Here is a 25,425-nt window from a genome sequence, read left to right as displayed (position 1 = left end):
GCTTGGAGTCATTTTGCACTCATGACGCCATTTTTCCAGGTGATTAAACCGTTTCCTCCTCCGCACCTTAAAGAGAAGCTGGTGTTTATGGGTAATCATTTCCCTCTGCTCAGTTTGTTCATATTACCATCCAGTTGATTATGAACAAGAGACTGTTGAGAGCCGAGGTCAATCAGTAAATACATGTTCTCTGCCTGAGATGCGCATTGAACGGAGAAATGTTTGGATCGATGTGAAAGACAGAAGCTGCTGGCGAACGGCGGCCAGCGTTTAGCTGTCAGGTTGTTGTTAAAAGTTAACTGAAACTGACGGACCGAATCTTCTGCTCTCTGTGGGAAACGTTTGAGTGTTTTTGGTGTTGAAGCCTGAAACATGTAGTGGCGCTGTTGCTATGGCAACCAGTCTGCGCGTAGCGTAGCCGAGACAGAGAGCGAGAAAAAGTGTCTGAGTTATTCGTTGATGTTTTTTCTGCGTCATTTTCCCCTTCCTGCGGCGCTCTGCACTAAACCAGCAGCTTCATCTATTAGCGTTTCTAACGCAGCCGCGACGGACGGAAAGGAAAAGGAAAGAATCGGCTTTTTGTCCTCCAGATGTAGAGAACATGCAGTAACCGTTTGCTTGCTGTCCTGGTAGCCAACGGCAGCGAGCTCTTCATCGCCAGCGTGCGTTACGAAGACACCGGCGCTTACACCTGCATCGCCAAGAACGAGGTGGGAGTGGACGAGGACATCTCCTCTCTGTTTGTGGAAGATTCGGCCAAGAAAACGCGTAAGTCGCATTTATTTACCGCTCAGATGCATCTAAAAGCAAACGTCCTAAATAAAAAATAAAACAAATGATGCAACACAGCATAAAATAAAAGATCTGACCCAAAAGTCAATCAGGACATTTAAATCTAATTCATTTGTTTTTCCTGGTGTGATAAAATGATTTGGAGCCAAAAGCAGAAACTTATATATCATGAATGTACATGTGAGGGAATTTATGTCAACAATTTGATTAAAAAGCAATAAATGTGTTTCAGACAGAGACGAAGAATCTAGTTTAATTCATCCAGTAAAGTTTTTAGAAAAGCTTGAATGTGTTTTTGTTTTTGGCCTTTTTAAAGTAGTAAACACTAAATATAGATGCTCCGTGTGGATTAGATAAAATGAGTAAATAAATTCAGATTCTTGTTCTTAGGTGAGCAGTTTTAAAAAAAGAAGATATTTATTTATTCTCATGAAGAATGTATGAGAACCAGGAAATAATCTGAAGCTTTGAAAAAGTGTTTTACTGTATATTTTGCTTTTATTTTTAACACTAGAATCTGTGGCTTAGAAATGCAAATGTTCATTTCTAATCCGAACGCATTCAGATAAGATCCAGAAAGATCAGGATCCCGTCATTCACAGAGCCAACCGTGGATGAATAATTGATTTATTTATAAAACCCTTTTCATCGCCGCACTCACAAAGCACTTAAGATCATAAGAGATCTAAACACATAAGGCGTAAAAGGTCAATAGAAATAAAAACATGAAAGAAGCCGCTACAAGAACATATGCAAATAGAAAGATGCTAAATCCAGGATGTACCGACGGCTGCGGCCCGAAAGAACAGATTTGCTTTTAAGTGTTTTTTAAAGAACGGAGTGATTAAAGCAGATAGTTTCACACCGCAGGGCCGGAGCCTGGGAGGCCGATTCTGTTTCTCATCTGCAGAGGAACGACGAGCGAAGAGAATCTGTAGGCGAACAGGGACACCAGGGCCTGATTCTGTGGGATGAATATCATATGACCGCTTCCATCCAGGCTTCATGCTTCTGTCATTATGTGAAGAACAGTTATTATAAAATAGGAACAGATTTAGATTGGTTGATTTCCAACAGGTTTCTGATTCCAGTGTGAATCTCCTGGACACTTCAGGATGTTCTGGATTTTATGTTTTATTAAAATAAAGACACAAATAAAACACTTTCTGTTTAGTCTGGATTAAGATTACCTTAATCTGTATTCAGATGCTATTTTACCATGTTAGAATCTAAAACAAAGAAAACCCCTTTACCTCAGCCGACCCAAATAAAACGATAAATGTTTATGGAAATTTGGGTGTTTTGCCTTTATTTACGTTTAAAGGTATACGCACTGATCCTGCTGGAAAATACTTAGTTTGCCGATGTTTCTTTAGAGGAGATGGCATCACTCCTGAGATGATGCTCAGCGCTTAGAGAGATTTAATTAGACATTTAATTAAACTGAAAAACTGTCTGCATGTCTCCACTAAGGAGAAATAATCATCTTCAGAGTTGGAGGAAAACATGGCCTGTCAACACCAGAGCAGCAATTTGCAGCTGCAGCAAATGTGTAAGCTAAGATTAATTAATGTTTTTCTTCCACCTCTTTTCTTCTCTGCAGTTGCAAACATCCTTTGGAGAGAAGAAGGTAACACATTAGCAGTTCTTAAAATATCTTTTTTTTCTTTGTGCACTTGAAATTGTTGGCTTGTTTTGAGGGGTCAGCAGATTTACTGACTCCACTGACCAAGACGACCCACACAGTTGTTTCCTCCAGCAAATGTTGCTGCAAGTCCCAACCAGAAAACAGGAGCAGAGGCTTTAGTAAAGGAAACGATCCACATTTTATGGCAGATCCATTTCTGTGGCTACAATGAAAACAGCTTTGTGGGTTTTCCTTCATAAATGCATTTTATGCAAAATCACCAGAAGTTTAATGTGATTCTGCTGTAAGGTTCAGTTGGATAAGTGTCACAATAAACTTTAGTTTTTACCTTTTAAGACTTTTTCATAACTTTACCAACAAATGTTTGAAATCTTGAGGTTATAAAGTTCATATGAAGTCCAACCAGATCTTCATCTGTTCATCACAACCAGCAGTTTGAAGCTCCGCCCCTTTAAGAGCCACAGCTGTTGCTAAGCAACATGTCAAACACTTTACCTGATATCAGCTGTTGGAGGAGGCTGGATGTATTTCCCTGTTTTGGTGTAGTTAAAGTTCTGCTTTCACCCTTTATGTGGAATATAAACATGTTGTGGAGCGTTTCTGCTGCGACGCCATCTTGGATGTTTTCTAAAGCAAAATACGCAGCGTGTTCGATACGACACGATGCGAACACGTCACACGGTTCGGGAGCGGATGGAGGAACCGCTGAGCCTGCAGAGCATCGATTCCCATCCTGATCCAGCGATTTTCCTCAAACTCTTTCAGGCCGAGCATCTCCTACAAACTGACCTTAAACTCCCGCAACGTCTCACTGCACAACCTGACAGTAAAATATTCGTCTCTGGTTTGTTCCTCCTAATGAGGATGGTGGCGCTGCTCACGCATTGTCTCTGCAGACATAGATCTACATAGATCTGCATAGATCTACATGTCTGTGTTGTAATAATGTTCAAAAACTAAAGTTCTGCATCTGAAAAACTTCCATCTTCAGCTTCTCCTTCCAGTGACCTGGTTTTATTTTTAAACACAGTGTTCTGGTGAGCTAGCTGTAGCGTCGGACTACAGCTAGCTGTAGCGTCGGACTACAGCTAGCTGTAGCGTCGGACTACAGCTAGCTGTAGCGTCGGACTACAGCTAGCTGTAGCGTCGGACTACAGCTAGCTGTAGCGTCGGACTACAGCTAGCTGTAGTCCAACACTAGGGGGCGCCTGTGAGCCTCAGCTTGACAAAGACTGGGATGCAGAAAGGCGTTTAGAAAGCGGTCCTGTGTTTTCTGCAGTGAATGTGCTTTAGCACACAGAGGCTCGTTTCTTCTTTGGATCTGTGGTATTTAGAGCCGCCGTGTCTCTCAGCAGAGCTTGATCCTCCTGTTGCATCCAGACGGGTCGCTGACAGCAGCTTCTGGAGGCCTGCACGCGGTCCCAGCCTGCTCATATAATGGCTCGCTAACAGGAGCCTCACTGAGTCCCTCTGAAATTGAAATGTCCATCACAAATGCCAGATTTGACAAGAGTGGCATTTAGAGTGGCTCAGACTGCATTTGTTCTTTCTAAGGCTACGTTTTGACAACGTTTCCTTTCTTGTCCTGCTGTAGGGTTGAGTGTGGGAAACATGTTTTACGTGTTTTCTGATGAAGGCATCACCGTCCTGCAGCCCAGCGAATGTGAAATACGGAGACACCTGAAGCGGACAGAGAGGATCGTCGCGACCTACGTACGTACATCTGAACCATGAAAAACTGCTCATGCTGCGTGTTTGAACTAGGACATACTGAAGAGAAGAGCAGGTGAAGTCTAGAAGTGTTTCAGTTGTTGGTGTGAAACTGGGATGATTTTCTCCTTTCCTGGTGACTTTACAACACAAATACCTGCCAGACCTTTTCAGAAAAAGGACGCATGCTGTGTTCACACCTAACGCGTTTCGCGCGTTAAGGACTCACCCGGCGCTTCGTGTGGGACACGTTTTCATTTTGAAGTCGGACTCGTTTTGCTCTAGACGCGCCGTTGTTTTCCGTCTTTGTACAAGATGAAAGTGAGGGAGGCACCAAAGTTTATGCAGTGAAGCTTCTGCAGTCAAGAGGCTCAGATGCTGAACCTTTTGTGTTCAACAGCAGCGACGGCTGCCAGAGGCATCATCTGATTTGGAAATATTGGTACGATTCCTGTTTTTCCTCTTCAAATTGAATATCAAACCTTCAGATAATTAAATTTGCTCTCAGATCTTCCTGGTTCTCAGTCCAGGTTGATTTCCTCCCTCTTTGCTTTTCTAAATATAATGGGATTATTTGTGTCCATTAGTCAATGGCTTCCCACTAAACGGTGAATACAGTTCACCTTTGACCTTTCAATCCTCCGGATAACATCCGTCTCTCAGAGCCTTTAAAGGTCCAGGATGTTTGTTTCCTGGAGGGATTTGGGTTTTCAGGACTGTAATGGTGTGAAGGATCGATATAAACGCCGAGTGGCTCCCACTTCCTGCTACAAACGGCAGTTTCTCCACCTGAGTGAGGCAGAGGAGCCGGACTCACCTGAAACCTGATGAGGGCTGGAAAACCAGGACAGTTTGGGTTTAAATCTGAATTCAAGTTTCTGAGTGGTTTCACAGATTCTACCTGATGATTTATTGTTTTTATATCAGCAGTTATCAAAAGCATCACCAGTGCAAAACGTTAAGTGGAAGGAAATGAGATCTTATATTTCTGCCACATTTCTGGTGAAGCCTGGTGGCTCTTAGAGATTTATGACGGGAATTCAGTCGCTTTGGACGTGATGGTTGTTTAAGAGTCAAATTAAAAATGTGGAAACAACTAATTTAAAAATAAAATCTGTACGTCATGATGCAGTAAGTTACACTGCAAAAACACAAAATCTTACCCAGTATTTTTGGTCAAATTTTTGGTGCAAATATTTTGAAATAAGATGAAACTGGGGACAAGGGTGTAAAGAAAATGGATGGATGGAAGATGAAACCAACTCTGGTAACATTTCAGTGAGATATAAAAGCTTCTTTTAAATCCTCAATACTGATGAAAATAGATTATTTCACTTATAAAACGGGGAAAATCTCTGAGTGAAATAATAGAACTTTTTCATCAATATTAAGAAATTATATATTTAAAGTAGCTCTTTCATTTTGCTGATAAATTACTTGTAGGTTATTTTTATTTGAAGTGTATTAAGACATTTGGACTAGAAACTGATCCACAGCTACTTGGTAAGATCTTGTGTGTTTCTTCAGGCTCTGGTGGCTGTGGCTCTCCTGTAGCAGTCTGTGTCACAGTGGCTCCTCATTATGCTGCTAATCAGAACCAGTTTTAAATCTTTTTTAAATAATTGAAGTGACAGAAAAGATGTGAAGGATTCGTAAAAGTACGGCAACTAGCTAGCAATGCTAACGCTACGATTTGGTTACAGAATGATTTTTAGCGCAAAGCTAAAGGTTCATTTCTCTGTTTAAGTAATCTGGACTGCCGCTAGCTCACTTTATGATTAAAATACACTTTTTAATCGTAAAATATAATCAGTAGCTCAGAAAATGAACAGTTTGAGTTTTGGTACACAGGAGCTTTTTACAGCCGAAGACTTTTTGCTCCCTCATCTTTTCTGACGACTCTCACTGGTTTCACATCAGGTCAAGGGTCAATGTTTGTACTGGGGGCATAAAATGATAACTGAACTACTCAGGTAAAGCTCTGACCTTTAGCATCCTCAGGTCAGATGAAACTGATGTTGCTTCTTAAACGGACTGAATCAGTGGGTGATGATCTCAGGGCCTGTGAATCTCCTGCTGCCAACGGTTCTGGTCCTGGTTTCCTCAGGAGGAGATGTGTCCCAAAGGGGAGGGCGTGTCTCCGCAGCGCTGCGTTTGGTCTTCGGCCGTCAACGTCAGGGAGAAGTACATCTACGTGACCCAGCCGCTCCAGAGCCGCCTGCTGGTCGTCGACATCCAGGCCCAGAAAGTGGTTCAGGTGAGAGCAGCTGCGTCTGCAAACACAGATCTCACCATTTTATTTTTACTTTACTGGATTTTCTTTCCACTGAATGAAAATCAAACATGTTTTAACCAGAAATCCTCCAGACTCAGACTCACAGCTGCAGGTTTTATTATGAGGTTTTCATTCAAAGAAACTGATTTGAAAACATTTTTATTTTGCCTGATTTCATTGTTTTTGTATATTAATATGAATTATTATCATTTTTGTGTTTTGGATGTAATTTTTAAATGATTGATAATTTGATCAGTATCCTTTTGGATGGATACTTCCATACTAAAATATGTTCCCAAAGGTTAAACCCACAACGACTCAGTGGTTTGTTTGGTCCAGACTTTCTCTTGTTCTGGTTGGCATCTGGTTTGGCTGTTAGCACTAAGCTAACAGGTTTAGCTAAAGGAGAGTTTGGAAAGTGCACAGGATGCTGGATTAGACGTGTTGAAGGTTTGCAGTTGTTCTCTTTGCAGTTCCAGATAATGGATCGGTCAGCGATCCGTCGGCTGTCCAAAGCTTGAAATATTGTTTTAATAACGGAGCTCTGCTGTAAGTCTCTACACATCTGTCCCAGATCTACTGCAGCCTGTCTTTGTCTTCATGCTTTGTCTGCTAATATTCTCTAGAAACCTCTAGAAGAGCAGTGTTTATGCTGAGATTAAAGCAACACAGATTATTTCTTAATGTGGAGTCAGTTGGTTTGACTGGTGAAGAATCATCATGAACTTTTGTTGGTTTATTGCATGAAACAAAAATAACATTCTTTGAATGTTTGTAATGACAAAATCTGGAACTTTTCCAGATTTATTAATGCTTTTACAAAATGTTCTGCAAAAATACAAAATCTTACGAAGTGTTTTTGGTTCATCTGGAGCAAATATCAGTCAGAGAAAACTCATTTACAACTCATTTATTGGTTTGATCAATAATTCCTTAATATTGATGACAAACTTCTGCTTCTATTGGCAGATTATTTTATTAAAAGCATCTTGTCATAATAAGGATCAAGTATTTCTTCATCGATAATCATCTCATAGTTCTTGCTGAAAAGTTGCTTGTTAGTTAATTTTGCTTTATTTTCACTAGAAACTAGGCAAAAATACTTCTTAGTGTTTTTGCAGTGTGCCCTTTGACCCCTTATCCTCAGATAAACTAAGAAGCCAGAACTTAAAGGAAGCCCCAAATATTCACATGTTTACATGCGCGTTGCCAGGTAAGGTGAATCCGGCTCCCTGCAGCGTTGTGCTGCCCAGCTGGGTGCCGCCTGCGCTGCCATTTATCTTACCTGTAACGGCTGTTTAGAGCCCGAGTCCCTCGGGGCCCCTCGGAGGGTCAGCATCATTTATACTGAGGAGCAGGAAGAGAGGAAATTGGCCTAACTCAAGGCGAAGGAGGTGGGAGAGAAGGAAGGATATTAGCTGAAAGCCAGAGTAAGAGACAAAGAGGGACAGGCAGTGTGCAGGCAGCAGAGCAGAAATGTCATTATAAACGGCCTCGTTATGCATGTGAGGAAAACAGGACTTAATGCAAGGAGGGATTATGAACGAGTGGCCAGAGGGCAAAGGTCATCCAAACACAAACGCTGCTGCTGAAATGTTGCTCATTTTCAATCTCAGGTTCTGATTTACAATAATTAGAGATTTTTCTCCCAGTCAGGAACAATTTGTTTCTAATTTATTTACTTTGAGGTTTGCTTTAGTCTTAGAATTTAAGGTGATTTATTAGTTCAGACATCTTTGCATGTTATAGTTTACATGCAGAAACTTCGCGCCTGCACACAACGCTGGGAGACAAGAAGACGATTCTTTTCCTTCCCATCCCCAGCGGCGCTGCTGCAGCAGAACCGTTAACTAAAGGAAACCTGGAGATGAAGCTGCTGTTAGTTTAGATCGCTGCAGCAAAGGGAAAAATAACACAAAACTACTTTTTTCTCGCTCTCTGTGTCGGTTGTGCTACAAGGAGACTCGTTGCCATAGCAACTGACAACAACGCCACTGATGTATCAGGATTCAACACTCAAACGTTTCCCACACAGAGCAGAACATTCAGTTCGTTACAGTTTTATGTTTTCAGGCTCCATGTTTATTTTGTGATTATTAATAAGTGATCGCTGTGATAGATTAGCTACTGCTGCTATTAGCTAGCACAGCGGTGGTAGGTTAGCTAATTTAGTTCATTTTTTTAACTGAACTAAAACACACTGAATTCTGCAGCACCTCTATGTGTTTAGGTTGTCATAGTCAAGCTAGCATAACTGACCCGCTTCCCTCTCCGTTTCTTTCTTAATTAAAACTTTTCCTGACCTTGTCATAGTGTTAACAATTGGTAGCAAAGCTCTTTGTCCATTTTTATTTTATATATCAGGAGAACATTTAAGATTTAGCACCTTATGTTTACAACTTACTAGCTAATAACAATGCTAATCACCGTTAGCAAGCAGCTTTTTGCTCACCAGCAGGAAGCTGGGGGTGGGATCTTGCGCTCATGATGTCACCGTACAATATCTTTGAGTTGGATCTTATCTTTGAGGTAAGATCCAAATAAAATGGATCTTATTTGTTTTCTTTGCAAACTTTCATTCCTTTCATTTGAAATGTTAACACCATTTTGTTTATGATCATATTTTTTTAATCCATTCACGGCTCTGCATGTTTGAATAAATCCCTAATTCTGTCAGGTATAATTGGATCAAACAGAACTTCTAATTTTAACAAATAACATTTTACCTTTTATTAAGAACAATAATAGTTCCGTAGTGGAAGGAGAAAGGCAGTGCTGTGGCACATATGTCCATAAAGATGTTTTCCTGACACTTTGCTTCAACCTCTCTCATCCTGTGACCCACCAGCTGCCCACTTTCCTGTTTTACTCCATCAAACACTGGAAAACCACTTTCCCATCCTTCATTGCCCTTTCTGAGCGCTGCGGCTCCGCCTGGCTGGCCTCTGGCTGCAGAGGGTTAATGCATCCTCCGTTCTTCCTCCTCTTTCTTCTCCCTCTCTGGTGTCTCAGGGCACAATGCACTTCTCTTTCAAAAATGTCCCTCAGGAGCAGAGAGGAGACGGCAGAATCCACGACCAGAGCATTTTTAAAATAGACATTTTAAAAATGGACAAATTCACATTTTGTACATTTTTGTAATTCCATTTAAATCTCAGCTGCTTCTGAAAACAGACCATGGACTTAAAAACAAAACAAAAAAAAAACAGCCGCTTATTGGCAATATGTTAATATTTCTTGTTGTCTGGAAAATGAGTCGTTTCAAAAGCTTGAATCTAACATCACAGCAGGCACTGCCCGTTAGGTGATGGCTCTGCTAACTGCAGCAGAGCCATCACCTAGCAACCACCACAGTTAGTCAGTGTATTTTTCCCACTGTATGTACAATGGCTGCTGGAAAAGACATCCAGAAACCACTTCCTTGCTGCATTTGGGTTGTTTGTGCAGGAGGCTCCACTTCTGCTTTTCAAAGGTTTACGGTTGTATAATAGTTCATCTGTTTGCAGCCATTTTCTGGTGTGAACGTTGAGTTGGGGGCGTGGCCAGCAGCTTGTTTGGATTGCAGAACTGAGCAGACTGAAATCTCTTCAAGGATGATTTTGTTCAAATGAAGATGTTTAGACCGACCCCTACCTGGTCAGTAGGTCACCTCTAAGTTCTTGCTCCATCGTTTTCAACATGCTGGCTCTTAAGTGGTGGGCTGGCTCCCCGGCTGCAGGATTGAGGGCCCGGCCTCAGCGTTACCTTTGCTCCCATCACACTGAAAACACGCAGAGCGTCCAGCTTCTCCTCAAAGTGTTCATAGACTCACGCTGAGTTGAGACTTGGCTGACCGGAGCGGAGGGCTGCACCCCCCATTACTGACAGCAGAGCTGCTGGTGCTCCCGGCCGCAGACCGGGTAATGGATTGTGTTATTCCTTGTTGTTGACACTGCAGCAGATCTGAGGTTGAGTTTATTCCCTCACCTCGCCGATCCCTCCGTGTTCTTTCCTCTCCCTGCTTTATTGTGTATTCTGCCTATTCTTGCTCATGTTGCGTTTCAGACAGAAACATTAAAGCGTCTCCAGCAGCATACAGTACATACAGTACAGCTCTGTTTCTGCTCTGCATCTCATCGTTTCCCTCATGCAGGATCGCCTCTGCTGACTCCAAACCTGTTGTTCATTCACGGTTCATGCAGAGTTTATCCCAGCTGGTGTTTAGCTTCACCAACGTATCCAAAGCATTTCTTGGTTATTAGTCTGCACTGAATCCAACATTAAAAGCCTCCTTAGAGCTCCAAGCAGCAGGATAATTAATCTGATGATTTCAGAGCAGCTTAAATCCAAAAGGAAAATAAAATCTGTAACCTGAGCGACGCTTTGAGTTCACAGCGTTTTAAAGGTGTCACTCTGTTAGTGACGCCTCCTGTTAGTTGTATTTAATAAATGAAAGTTAATCCTCAGTATATAAAACCTACTGTTTGAATTCATATGTTTCCTTGTATTTGTTCGTTGCTCAGCTGGACAGACAGTAACTGCAGAGGAAGCCCAAAGCTAACTTCATGGGCTGTTATTTTCATATCTTTATATTATTAAAATGTCCACAGAATGGACTTTTTATTCAGAAACTATCTTAAATATTTCAAACGCCTTACAGTCTTAACAGAATCTGGTTTGTTGTTGCAAATAAAAGACAAGAGGTCAACAGTCCAGTAAAGCAGAAAGCTGTTCTTTAGCCAGATGTTAGAGGCTCCAAAGCACTTTGGACTAGTCTGTAGGGTTTCCTCCAGCAGCACAGATCAGTGGTTTCTCTCTTTATGGAACAAATTTAATTTAATTTTAATTAAATTTGCTCAACATAATGACACTATGTCATGTTGAAGCTTTTACAAACAGACTTTTCCAGTTTTCATCTGAATTATTGCTGCTGTTTGTTCTCGTTTTGACCTCTAGGCGGTGCCAACAGACCCGTTTCCTGTGAAGATGCTCTATGATAAGTCACATGACCAGGTGTGGATTCTTACCTGGGGCAACATGGACAAAACTCACCCAGCACTCCAGGTAAGAGCGACACATTAATGTTACACTGCACTGGTTGCTTATTGACCAGCCATGATCGTTTTATTTTCCAATACTCTGACCTCAATTTGGAAAATATCAAATGTCCACAAATCTTTGTCTGTATTTTGTAATTGTGGTGTTTCCATTAAACGACATTAAATAAAAAATGAGGTGGATGTGAACAGCCAATCAGAGGAGACATTGATGTCTTATTCAGGTGTTGGGACGATAAGCCCCGCCCCTTAGGAGCGGCTGGGTTTGCGGCGTTTTGTGGAAACTAGTGGTTGGTTTTCCAGAAGAGCGATGGATTCAACACGTTGGAATGAAACAAAACTTTTAATGAACTGTGACGCTTACAGCCGAAAAAACAAACTACAAACCAAGAAAACTACTTCCTGTTGTCTTCTTTGTGGTTTTTGCCAGTAGTAACATCCTGTTACAGCGACATCCATTTCAATATGGCTGAAAAACCACATCATCCTGGAGCTTTTTTATGAAAAACGACGAGTTTATGTTTCCATTAAGCAAATTTATTTCTGTAAAGTCAGTTTGTGCAGCACAGATATTGATTGTTGAAGCAGCGCCGCTGCCTCGTTTTCACACCCACAGCTCTGCTTTGCAGGCAGCTCAGAGTGAAGAACCGTTCCTGGTAACTAATGGAGCTCAGTTGTGTTTGTGAGATTTAAACGTGATGCGTTGCAGCAGCTAAACTATCCATGTTTTAGAGCGGTTAGCAGGAAAGCCGCAGCTGCAGGCTCCTCGCCTGGCGTCCCTCCGGACCGCTGGTGCTGGAGGCTTCACAGATGAGGGATGATCGCAGGTGTGGCTGTGTTTAATCCTCCTCAGGGGACCGGCCCAGATGAGGGAGGAGAGCGCGGCTGCAGAGGGTCGATGATGGTGTTGTTTTAAAGTTTTGTTTGCTGTGCAGCAGGGAGCTGATGGTAATCTCTGGAACAAACATGAGCGTCGCGGTGGAGGGGGGGGATCCCACCGCAGCCGGGTTCTGCTCGTCTTTGGGGAAGTTCTGTCTGTTTGCTCTAACAAATACGCAGAGGTGATATGCAATCAGATTTATTATGTTTCTGTTTGAATGAGCAATTAGAGATGAATGATTCATTCTGGATTGTTTTGGTTTTCATGAGTACAGGTGGAAAAACGTGAAGGTGGCGTCACAGTTTATCACATTTAACAGAGATGTGGAAAAAGACTTAAAATACATTTAGAAATAAGAATATTTTGTAAATATTTAATAAAATGCCTCACTTCCCAGAGCTGTCGATATAAACCTTTTACCAACAGCGCACTCCTCAAGCTCTGAATAATATTTAAATCTATAAACTGAGATCATAATGGCCGATATTCATCTGGTGCCCAGTGAGTATTTTCTCGTTATGTTTTGGATGTTCATCTGACATCAAACTTTCAGTGTAAATCTCAGAAGACGTTTCCAAAAGCTTTTACCAAGCTGATTCTGAAACTGCTCGATTAAAACTGTTTGTGCTTAAATATGTCAGAAAATTAAACTTTATTATCCCAGTTATAAATCACTTCGTTCTACCAGCAGCTAAAACGTTTTCCAGAGGAACTCGCTGACTTTCCAATCGCATCACCACATTAAATCTGCAGCCGTCTCTCATGCATGTGGTCAGTAGAAGAACCTGATAAAATTTATTTTAGGATTTAAGTTAAAAGTTACAGCAGCAAAAAAAGTATTTATTCTTTTTCCCCATTCATCTGAATCCACCTCGTCCTGCTGATGTTTTGTTCGTTACTTGGATATTTATTTGTCTTTCTGCAGATCTAAAGGTGCCACTATGGAAAACTCACCATCTGCGTGTGGGTTTTCACAGTTTCTACTAAGTTACAATCTGTGAGGCCAAACAGGCTGAAAGTCTGAGCGCAGAATTAAAAAGTACAATTTATTTTTGTTTTTAGCGCTTCAGCTTTGGTTATGTTGGTAAATGATTTGGATTTGATTCAAATATTTTATTCAGACAAAATAATTTCAGCCTCATTTAATCTGAAACGACCAGAGAGAGAAAGCGAGAGACGTTCAGCACAGAAATGTTTTTCATCTGCATACCTGCAGAAGTAATGAATAATTAGAGAGCAGGGCATGAATCTTTCAAAAAACACAACTGCATGGAAGCCGCATAATGGATTGCAGGCTACATGGATCACAACGCAAATAAACGTTCTGATAATGTTAATATCATTTGAAGTGAAAGTAATTGACCCGTTTGGCAGGAGCGATGTGGCTTCGCTTCAGCGGCTCGTTCACGTGTGACGGTTTGAGAACCGCTGCTGTGGAAATTCATGTCGGTGGTTTTTCTAAGCAGCTGGGCTTCAGGACGGTTCAATAACTCTGAGTAAATATCAGAGGGAGAGTGGTTGTCAATTCATTAAAGACAAGAGGAGAAATCTTCCAGACAGAGACAGACATGGCCTTTCCAGTCCTGCAGGAGAACTGACAGCATGGTGAAATAATCAGCTCATTTCTAAATGCGGGATACAACACGGGTGATGACGTCAGACACAAAAAGCAGAGATACAAGCAACACAACTGAGTAGATGAAGGTGCAATAATGTTTTCTGGTGAAAAGTGTGTGTTTGTACAAGAAAACAGGAAATAATGGTAGGAAAGACGTCCAGGCAAGGTCATCTAAAGGTCAGGGTGATAAATGGCCCTTAAAAAAATAAAATTATAACTGTACATATTTAATTAATTGTAGTAAATAAAAGTACCTTTCACCCTAAGGGGATAAGCAGCTGCTGACCCTTTGCTGCTGAATCATTCGAGGCGCCATGATGGAGGGAATCGGACCGAGCGACTGAAAATGTTTTTCAGTTTTTTCGTGGTTTCTTCTTGTTCAAGTCGAGTTAATGTCTGTGAACGTAACTCACCTGGTTGGGCTCATAAACGGGGTTTAGTTTTAACAGCTTAGAAACCGACCCAAACCTCCTGAGTGTCGATCAAATTACCGAATTCACACCACATGATTTATATCACTGTCATAAACGGCGTTTCCCCTGAAACCGGAGCACCTTAAAGACGAAACCGCTCGTTTCCATACATGCTAGGCTACATGGCGTTCTGGAGAGCGTGACATCACGAGCAAAGGGCCAATAGAAAACTGAAATTAGGATCAACTGTCTTCAAAAAGAGCAAATTCATAATAAATACACATTTGAATAAATGATCATTTGAACAAACAACCGTTGTTTGGTTAATACAAGTTGCCGTGGTGGTTAAAAGGTGAAAGGTCAAATGTGACCAACATAAATTCACTAATGAAGCAAGAAAATGCATCCAGTGAATATGTCAAATAATTGCAATTATAATGTAGTTTGAGTGAAATAATGTGGAGAAAAACAAAGTTGAGGCGTCTGGGAGACCAGCTAATTTTCTTAAGTTACACTTTTAATTTAAGAATCAAACACTGATCGAGTGTTTTCCCTCATAATCCATAATATAATCCATAACTTGGTTTATTGCTTCTCAGGAGCGACAAGAAGAGTAATCCAGTGTGACATGCAATACAAGCAGTAATATTAAAACGCCTTGGAAGGTTTATTGAATTTTCTAAATGACGAATTAATAGAACCATTGTTAGGATTAGTATTAAATTTAGAAACGTCCAAATCCTGCAGAGTGAATACTCTGTGCTGCGCCAGAACCAAATCCCGCTTGGTTTTGGGTCGGAGTGAAACTCCAGCTGAGTGGTTGAGCTTTAACAAAGGCACGCCTGTGGCATTAATGGAGAGCACCTGCAGCACGGCGGCTGCCTAATAATACATGAGTGATTGCAGATTAAACTCATTAACTCCCATCACAGCTCTGCAGTGCTGCTAATGACATTTTGTTAACAAGGTTTTTTCTTTCTTTAAAACGTAGCTGCGTTCTGATAAAAAAGCTGCTCTGTCCAGAGAAATGTAGAAAGAGCATTTTGTGGGACTGTGGCATTAATAACTTGTTTTGTCCACCCAAGAAGGAGGCAGTTCAATAAAGTCTGACTTAAGTTGGTTACATTATGAGGCACACAGGTTTGTACAGTTGGTTAAAAAGAAATCAGCGGTGGTAGAACACCCAAAAATACAGTATTACTGGAGTCAGAGTTAAAAAACGGCTGTCCAAGAAATTACTGAAGAGTAAAAAAGTATTTGGTGAAAAGTCTAGTCAAAAACTAAGTAACTGATCAAATTATTAATCATTTAATAATCAAAAATCACATAATCAGACAGACCAAAATATAAAGTTATGAAGTGGAAATTTTGGTATTTTGAGGACCAAAATGACAATAATTGATATTAAAGAATAACAAAATTGTGATTTTAAACACAATTTTGTCTCCTGTGGGGGACAGAAGGACAAACGTGTCTTATCAAACACTTTGGTCCGATTTGACTCGGACTTGATCGCCATGGTGTGCAGGATGATTCGTGTTTTGAGAACTTTCCGAGGCGAATCAAAGGTCGATGAACGTTCGCTTCACTTTGCAAACTTGCTGATTCAGAGCCAGGAGGATGACATGAAAGATGAGGCTTTTATAGTGGCTTGTTCTCCTGAGACAAGCATCTCTGAGTGAGACGCTGTTACAGAGAACTGAGGCAGAGCCACATATCATCGGCTCAGGTCATAAACTGCAGATGTTTATCTGCTCCAGGATGTATGAGGGTGTCACCTGAACAAGCTCTGGTGGTTAGGATCTGACAGATGAGCCTTCGTTCTACCTGACAAGAAAAAAAACAAATCGCAAGGTATTCAGGAGGAGCTAAAATATCACATACTGCTTATCGGAAGGGATTCATTTATATATTTGAACAGACAAAACTCTAATCTACAGCAAAGTTTGTGAATTTAAAAATGTTTTTTTATCATTTAAGCGTGTTGGTGTTCCATAGTTATCAAAGTAAGCTTGAAAATGACGTTTTTATGTTCACGTTTGTCATCTGTCATGTAATGTAATTTTGGTTTAGTTTCTAGTACAAATATCTTAGTGCACTGGAAATAAGATAAACCAACTTAAAAGTAACTTTTCAGCAAAAATAGCTTCTTTTAAGTAAATTAGTTTTGCTTCTCTGAATAAAACAAGCAGACTTTCCATTTACAGTAAAACAGAATATGATTGGACCGCAAACATTTAGAAATTGCAGCTGGATCAACACACAACTCGTGGTGTGACACTTACGGAAACTTTGTAGCTGACGGCCATTTTGGTAGGTAGAATAACTGTTGTGACAGTTGCTATGGAGATGTCATGACAACAAGCTTAGAACAAGCTCTCACCTCGTTCCTATCTACTTATAAACAATATAAGTACATAACTCTCGAGTAGTCCACCCACCTCTGGGTAAAACTGAAATACCAGTGATATTTACTGTAGTACGTACTGTAAGATTAGCTTAGCTTATGTAGCTTTATTCTGCTAGCTAAGATGGACATGTAGCCTACATAGTGAAATATGTCATAGTAGGAGATCGTCTGACATCCTTCAATCCCAACAGCAGCCATTATGCTTGGTGTCAGTAAACTTTGATTTTGTTGGTTGGGAAGCTATGACTCATCTATTCTTTGCGCTGTGGTTGCCTACCAAGATGGCGCCGATATGTACAGCAAAGTTTACAGAAAGCTCAAGTTTCTGCATATTTTTGGTGTTTCCAGGTAATTCCTCAAGCCAGTGTGGGTGAAGTTCATCATGCCGTCCGAACCACTTTCCAAAGGGTGACGGACTTCTTCATCCCTCCAACTAACCTCATCATAACTCACGTGAGGTAAACCAGCCATGTCTGACCTTAGACTCTCCAGTAGCCTTACTGCTTGCTCAATCAGAGCAAATGAGAATTTTAATGAGAATTTCCATGTGTAATAATCCTGTCCCCTCCAAAAAAGCCTCGACAGGCAATTAACCTCCTGTTTGATCTTCGTCTGTGTAGGTTTGCATTCGTCTTCCTGAAAAATGAGCCGGCGGTCCACAAGATTGATCTGGAGACCTTCCACCGCGTCAAGACCATCAGCCTGAAGAACTACAGCTGCATCCCGGCCAGCATGGCCTACACACACCTGAGCGGCTTCTACTTCATCCAGTGCCAGAGCAAGAGCCTTCTGGGCGCTGCATCTCAGCTCCTCGTCGACAGCGTGACGGACACCGTCATCGGCCCCAATCAGAACATCACAGGCCAGGCTTACGTGTCGCCAGACGGTCGCTACGTCGTAACGCCGGACCCGAGGCGCTCCAAGCTGACGGTTCAGACGGTGTCCTTCCAGGGAGAGCTAACGCTAAACCAGGAACTAGACGAGCCCATAAGCGTCTCCGATATGGTTTTCCAGCCTTCTTTCGCGGAATCGAACCAACACATGTTGGTGGCGGTGTCCGGGTCGGGCTCGGACCTGCTGTTTGCCGATCTGTCATCAGGACGCACGGAGGTTCTCCGGAGCCTCAAAGAGCCCCTGGCCGCCCAGGCCTGGCCGTGGGGGGGCCCCAACAGAGTGATCGTCTCCAGCGGCTTGTTCGGACAGTACCTGGTGACGCCGTCAGTTGAGTCGCTCTTCATCCTGGACGGCAAACAGAGAACGCCGCACTGCGAGGTTTCAGACATCAAAAGAGCCAACACAGTGGTCTGGGTTGGCGAGGTATGAGTAAAACAGAAAAGCCGGAAAAACGGAGACTTAGAATTAGAAGTAAACGAGAAAAGGAGAAATCAGGCCAAATTACCTATCATTAAGATTTATGTGAACCCAACCTGGGACTGAGAGAAGGGAAACACGCCTGAGAGATGTATCAAAAGTACACCTAAAAATAGAGAAAATACTAAGAAAATCTGTTGTGATATTTCTATTGGGAGAAAGTGTCAATGCCGTTCAGTGCAACAGTGATCTATGTGCACTTAACTATACAGAATTGTACATTATTGCACTTCCTTCCATGTTATCACAGCAAATAGGTACCTGAAGAGGCGAAAGTAACAACTATGAACTATGCACAATGCTCACTTTTTTTTTAAGAATAAAAAGCTTTCCCAGTTTTGTTAATCTCATGTTTGTCGTTCTCACCAGTGCTGCATATAGTCACCAAACAGTCTGTCTTGTCTGCCTCTAGTGTGTAGTGTTCTGAGTCCTTTTAAAAGCGAACATCTGTTCACTCATGGTATTGTACTGTACTCTCTGAAAGCTTTCATTCATACTGGCAGAGGTTGGCTTCATGCACTTATCTAATTCCCTCTATTTCTGTTGCCTATCCAAAGAGTCCAATTGGTCCATTAAGCAACTATGGATGCTTCAGTCGCAGAGGAAACAGAAAGTATGTAGCGATCTCCACAATGGTTTAATCTCCCCTAACTCACTGTTACCCATGTTTACTTCAGAGCTGCAGCACGGCGCCGTGCTGTGCAGCCTGAAAACGCCACTTAGCCGATCCATCGGGGCAGCGGCTCCGGTTTACGCCGAGGTAAAGCAGCATTGTTCATCCAATCTGATGGGCTGTGAGCATTTGTGCATCCATTCAGAATTACAGCTACAGGCGTAGTTCTGGTTTAACTTTGAGCCCCAAGTTTAAAAGCTCCACCTGGATATTTTTGCTTATTTTAACTGTAAGAAGTTCTTTAAATCTCCTGTGAGTAAATAATTTGGTCATGTATCCATAACTGGAAATTTCAATATAGTAGTTATTTTCATAATTTACCGTCTATAGACATCGTAATAACATCGTAATAACCCGACGTCGGCTGGAAAGCCAAACGTCTCAGAAACGTTGGATTTTTTTCAGATGGCACAAAGTGTCGCTGAATTACTGCAAATTTGGCTGTCGACACATTCGGTCTACAAGAATTAAATGAGATGCCAGAAAAAAGCATTTGGAGTTTTTTTCTGCACACTGCCAGTCAGCTGGCTGGAAGACAAATATTCTGCTGTTTGAGAAACTTAAATGCTTGTTTTTGAAACTATACACAGCGTTTCTGTTCAACAACAGAAGCAAGAAAGCTCAACTATCCAATAATCAGCTTGGTGCACTTCAGTGAAACGTTCTCAGGAATCGGCTTCCTTCGTTCTTTCATACACAACCGACTGACTTCTCAAATCCGTTGGATGGGAAACATGGCTGCAGTTTGAGTTTAGAAAATCTCTTGGAAAGGAGTTTAAATCATAGCAGTGGTACTTCAGAAATATTTTGTGGCTGTAAAACTTTTTAAAAACATAAGCAAGTTCAAGCAAGCTGTGTAACTGTTTCTTAAAATATATTCTGTATCTTTGAAAACCATTAGCAATATGTAATTTATACAAAACCACTGACCATATAAGCTAGCTGTAGGGTTAATGATGACAATCCTATGGACCCGTTGCATGATGTTTTTTACATTTTTTTCCCGCACAACGCTGGAGGGCAAAAAGACGATTCTTTTCTTTTCCGTCCATCGCGGCGCTGGTAGAAGAACGTTTAACTAAATGAAACCATGAAGCTGTTATTAATTCAGTACAGAGCGCCACAGCAAAGGGAAAATAACGCAGAAAAAACCGTTGAACAACTCAAAACCACTTTTTTTTTCTTGCTCCGTGTTGACTATGTTACACACAGACTGGTTGCCATAGCAACTGACGCCACTTCATGTATCGGGATTCAGCAAACAGCAAAAATCACAAACATTTCCCACACAGAGCAGAACATTGATTCTGTAACAGTCTCATGAATTCTGGCTTGATGTTTATTTTGTGATTATTAATAAGTGATTGGTATGGTACATTAGCTACTGCTGCTAACAGCTAAGCTAATACAGCGGTGGTTGGTTAGCTAATTTAAACACCTGCTGTACTGCTGTTTAAGTTATATACCTGTTATAGTTGGTGCTCAGGTTGCCTTTTCCTTTACTTTTTAATTGAACTAAAACCCACAGAATTCTGCAGCTCATCTACATATTACATTTGTCATAGTCAAGCTAGCATAACTGAGCTATTTCCCTGTCCCTCACTATTTTTTTTACATTAAAACTTTTTCCTTACCTTAACTAGTTGTAATGATGACAATTAGCAGCAAAGCTCTGTGTTTTCCTTTCTTTTATATATCAGGCATACATTTAATATTTATTGCGTTTTATTGACAACTTGGCAGCTAAAACCAATGCTAGTCATCGTTAGCAAACAACTTTTTGCCCTCCAGCAGGAAGCTGGGGATGGGATCTGGTGTGTGACGTTACACTGCAATGGGTTCATGGATCCTCAGAGAAGTTACTAAATGAACACCAGCAACTCTGTGTATGAGAATAGCACATTTTCTCCAGCTGAACTGCATCATTCTTGGTGTAATTGTGTTTCTGCAGTTCCACTAATCATTGCAATGATGAGCTATTAGCAGCCAGACATCTCTGCAGCTTCTGTAATAATGACTGAAACAAGAAAGCCTCACTAAGCACATCCGCCTCTCAACAGCAGGGCTGCTCTGCACACCAATGCTTAGCTTGGACAACACGCTTAATGGACTCACATATCGGGCTAAAACGGCTGATGAGCGACTTTTGTTTCAAATTATGAGATTTGTCAGAACGCTGATTTTAGGTCCATTTGTAGATGATTGAGAAAAATCGTATATTTAGAATAACGCAGCAGCAGCAATCAAAAAGTCTGAAAACTTTAACTTAACTTTCCGTCTTCAACAGCAGAAAGCAGGAATCAAAACGGAGATACACTGCAAATACACAATCTTGACAAGTATTTTGTCTTTTTTATTTATTACATTTGAATTAAGACAAAACTTACAAGTATTTTCAGCAAGATATAGAAGCTTAAGTAAATGTTAACTTAATATTTATGAAAAAGTTCTTGTTCTACTGGTAGTTAAATTTACTTAAAACAAGCTTCTGTATCTTGCTAATAAGTTATATTTAATTTAGTCTTAATTCAAGTGTATTAAGCCATTTCTGCTAGAAACTAGACTTGGTAATATAGTATGTTTTTGCAGTGTACATTAATTATTCATGCAGTTATGCGCTGTATGAACCAAATGCTAAGAGTTTAAACTTCAAATCTGAGAGCAAAACCTGAAAACTATTTGGAAAAATAAAATTAACGTTTTATTCATTTACAGAGCTTTAATCCTGTTTTTTGAGTGACTTGCTACAATAATGATTATAAAAGTAAATAAAAATGAATCTGTTTAAGTCACATGTGCATCATGACTGAAACCTCGCTTCTTTTGTTCAAATGTGATCAGTTTTTAAGCTAACCTCATTAGCCGCGGTGCTTCAGTGGACAAATTCAAGAGATCCAAATCTTTACTTATTAGTTTTAGTTGCCCTAAATTCACACAATGCCTTAATCTACATTATGTAGCTAAGATGTTGTTACTATAAACGTTGATCCTTTGGATCTTGAAGGCAGCTCACTCATTCAGCGTTTCTCATTAGAAGATTTGTGCGTTTCGCTAAACAGCCAACTTGTGCATTTGGTGTTTTGTCTGCAGCCACAATTTAGTTTGAGGCAGAATGGAGACATTTTTGTCAACATTTGAGTTTTTACATGAGTTTCCAGAGGTTCATGTGATTTCTCTGTGAGTACAGATTAAACTTTTCATCGTTTTGCATATTTGCAACGTTACGACCACAAATTTCAATGTACACAGAACATCCTAAAGTAGGAAAAAATGCATTAAACCTTCTTTTCTCTGATCAAATTTATTAAAAAAAACAAATTAAGTTATAAAATACAAAATTACTAGAACAGGATTCCACATATCTTGTTTAGGGAAGAGAGACGAAACAAAAATTATTCTGAGAAATGGTATATTTTACTGATCTGATCACATTTAAGGATTTTATATTTACATCAAACTAACACCAGGTGGAAAATTAGATTATCTGCCAGCTTAACAGACATGCTGCTTGCTAGCTTCAATTTCCACAAAATTCAATTCAAACCTTTCCTAAGCTTCATTTGAGCCAGCTGACTAGCAAAGCGCAGCACCATGAGGAGAAAACTGCAGTGAATCCATCGTTTTTCTGGCATGTCATTAAATCATCTGGTGATTTGGAAACTAACTTAAAAACCAGAAGATGACAGAAAACATGTAGAAAGTATCAGTCAGATGAGATTAAACTTTTAGCCGTTTTTGGTCGAATATGTGGCAGAAAAAGATAAATAGATGTCGGATTGAGGTGAATATTCACCTTCCAGCAGAGCAGGCAGAGCTGCAAAATGTAGATTTAATTCAAAGGATATACAAAATCTCAACAAAAAAATTACTTGTGAATCCAATCTGAGCCTGAACCATTTCACCAAAAAGAGCAAATATTAGTTTTATTTGTCCAAACTTGGTAGAAATGTCCCAAACAAAACATGAAAACTTTTTTTAACACTGGCTTTTTTCATCCACTTCACAAATCTACATATTCCCAAAATATATCAATAGATCTAAACAAAAACACTGAGTTTTGTGGTTGTAACGCACTAATATGAGGAAAAACATAAATTTATCTCGGCAGATCACAAGTACTCACAGCCATTCAAATGAAATGTTGCCGGCTTTTATTTTGGCAGGTCAAACATCTTTAAAATGAGATCCACAAAGTAAGATGTCAAAGTCTGGTTTTAGCATGTAGCAACCCCAGTTAAGTTTAGTTATTTGTTCAGTTTAATTATTCGTTCAGAGACTTTTAGGTTTGTCTGATGGATATTTGCTGCTAATGCAATATTCTGGTTTTAAAACTAAAGACAATTTTAAGAATATCAACAGCGATCTGTTGATGTTTCTTAGACCACTGTTGCACTGAGAAGACAAACATGTCCGAATACATTATGCTGTCATTTTATTTTTTTAAATAAATGTTACACTAGTTTTTGGCTCTGCTTCCTGAAGTTCCAACTACATGATGATCCAAATTCACTCCCGGCTAAATCTGAATCCTGCATGTAACCAAACAGCTCTGCAACATGACCTCTGACCTCGCACTGATCGCCCAAAAGCTGCTTGTAAAAGTCACTTTTCAGTAAGACACACCGCTGCTAGAGCCAAGGAGCGAGAGCAAACCTCTGCAGCCGTTAGCGGGTGATTCTGGCTAGCTCCTGTCGTTCTGTGGATCAGTGTTCCTGTTTAGGCCGAAGAGCGGCGCGCAGAGCCTCGCTGTTCAGTGTGATAGAACCACTGTTGTAGATAACATTGTTCCAGATAGGACACCTTCAGACATGACATGAACCTGTACAGTTTTCTTTATGCATTTTGTGTGTTCTGGTTTATGAGGGAATTGTTTTGTAAGAAAAAAATGGAAATAAATATATTGTTAAAATCATTTTCATGTGGTTCAGAGAGTCGGTTTGTCAAACTAAGATGGTACGAATGGTTAAAGTTTGATGATAAAGGTGCAGCACTGATTTTGCTCTAAATGCAAAATCAGAGTAAAATAAAGTTTAATATGTCATATTGTATTAGCAGCTCCCTTTAAAATAGTATTTTGAAACATTTCTGAACTGAATGCAAGAATAAAATGAAAAATTTTTGCAAGGACTTTTTTTTTTTTCAAAAAGCAAAACTGACTGCAAGAACAGTTTATTAAGTGTGGATTAAAATGTTTTTTTAGAAAGTAAAAAGATGAAATAATTATAAACTGATCTAAAGAGATTCAATAAGCTATCTATCAACTATAGTTTAATCTAATAGCACAGATTAAGCTGAGTGGTAGTTTAATCTCAGATTGGTGCTGATGACTTCGCAGCAGTGATTTAACTGAAAATTTCCCTGATTTTGAACATTTTGCCAAATTTCTGAAGCAGTTTGGCTGTGTTAGTTTGCACATGGATTTATGAATCTTTAAAGTAAATTAAGTCTCGTTTACAGGCAGTAAAAATTTCCTATAGATCTAATAAATTTAAATAAAAAAGGAAACAGTTTCTCAAATTGTTGTAAGCTACATCACTCAGTCTTTCTTCGCATCTACAATCCCAGTGTTCACATATGAACCATTTCTTTGTCCATAGCAGTAAAAAACCCAAACACTGTCTGACTGTGGAGATCTCACTTCACCGAGTGAAACCTGAGGTGAAAAAAGCTCCGCCTGCGTGTGAGCCGAGGCGACGTGGAAAACGTGAAGTGTCTGTTCGGCGCTGACAGGAAGCGCGTTTACACCTTTTCAACATCTGGTGTAAACCTGAAGAAACGCCTCCCTGGAGGGTTGGAATGAGTGAGCAGATCTCAATCTGTCTGCAGAGCATTTACAGGTAATCATTCACCAGGATAATTACTGGAGTGGTGAAACCACAAGACGCCGACGTGTCAAAAGCTTTTAAAGAGAAGAAACAGGCAAGTTACCGCAGTCAGACGGGGAAGAGTATCCAGAAATTACATTAACATGATTTTACTCGAATAAAACTAAAAAAGTATCCGTCCAAGAAATTACTCCAGTATTTGGTAAAAGGTTTACTCAAGTACTGAGAGTAACTGATCAAATTATAAATTATTTAATGTCAGAGTTGGGTATTTCAGTAACGCTTTTGAAAAATGTATTAGTACTTTATTTCACTTTAACGTGAGTAATTTAATTTTAAAGCATTTATTCTCGAGTAAAATTTCTGGATTTTCCATCCAATCAATGAAAAACATGTATTAACCAAAAACTCAGACACAAACCTGCAGTTTCAGACATTTTTTATTGAAAGAAACTGATTTGGAAAAACAAAATCTATTTTTTGTTACTTATATGAATTATTGTAATTTTGGTCTTTAGAAAACTAACATGAACTGCAGGTGAGTGTCTGCCTGGGGGATTTTGGTTAAAACATGTTCGTTGTTTTCCCATGTTTCCCGTGCCAATATGAAGCTATGAACATAAAGAAACAAAGGAGAAAATGTGTTCATTTTTATGGGTTTTTTTCACTTTAGATAGGCCGATTGTGTGGCATCAGTAGGTTTATTTTTACCCGGTCCTTGCTGGCAGGGCGTCTGCAGGCGTGTGAACCGTTCTGGGATCCGGTCCACGTTGG

At 40.3% G+C, this 25,425-nt stretch overlaps 1 protein-coding gene across 3 annotated transcripts in view; it reads left to right on the top strand.

The window, feature by feature from the left end:
• fstl4 (follistatin-like 4) overlaps positions 1-23,738 on the top strand; it is a 175,073-nt gene extending 151,335 nt beyond the window's left edge. For 2 of the 3 annotated variants that reach the window (XM_014993863.2, XM_014993864.2), the window contains 7 exons: positions 634-768; positions 2,396-2,422; positions 4,035-4,153; positions 6,258-6,407; positions 11,361-11,468; positions 17,131-17,240; positions 17,403-23,738. In XM_014993863.2, coding sequence (XP_014849349.2) covers positions 634-768; positions 2,396-2,422; positions 4,035-4,153; positions 6,258-6,407; positions 11,361-11,468; positions 17,131-17,240; positions 17,403-18,105 — 1,352 coding nt within the window. In that variant the 3' untranslated portion in view covers positions 18,106-23,738. The remainder of the gene's footprint in view (positions 1-633; positions 769-2,395; positions 2,423-4,034; positions 4,154-6,257; positions 6,408-11,360; positions 11,469-17,130; positions 17,241-17,402) is intronic. The other variant, XM_088012203.1, reaches the window with a different exon arrangement.
• Positions 23,739-25,425: the final 1,687 nt, after the last annotated feature.

The sequence above is a fragment of the Poecilia mexicana genome, unplaced genomic scaffold, assembly GCF_051168715.1.
Source record: "Poecilia mexicana isolate PSO_F unplaced genomic scaffold, ASM5116871v1 scaffold_14, whole genome shotgun sequence".
In the NCBI taxonomy this organism is placed as follows: Eukaryota; Metazoa; Chordata; class Actinopteri; order Cyprinodontiformes; family Poeciliidae; genus Poecilia; species Poecilia mexicana.
The sequence above is the reverse complement of the archived record's forward strand: the minus strand, read 5'-3'. Positions and strand labels throughout refer to the sequence as shown.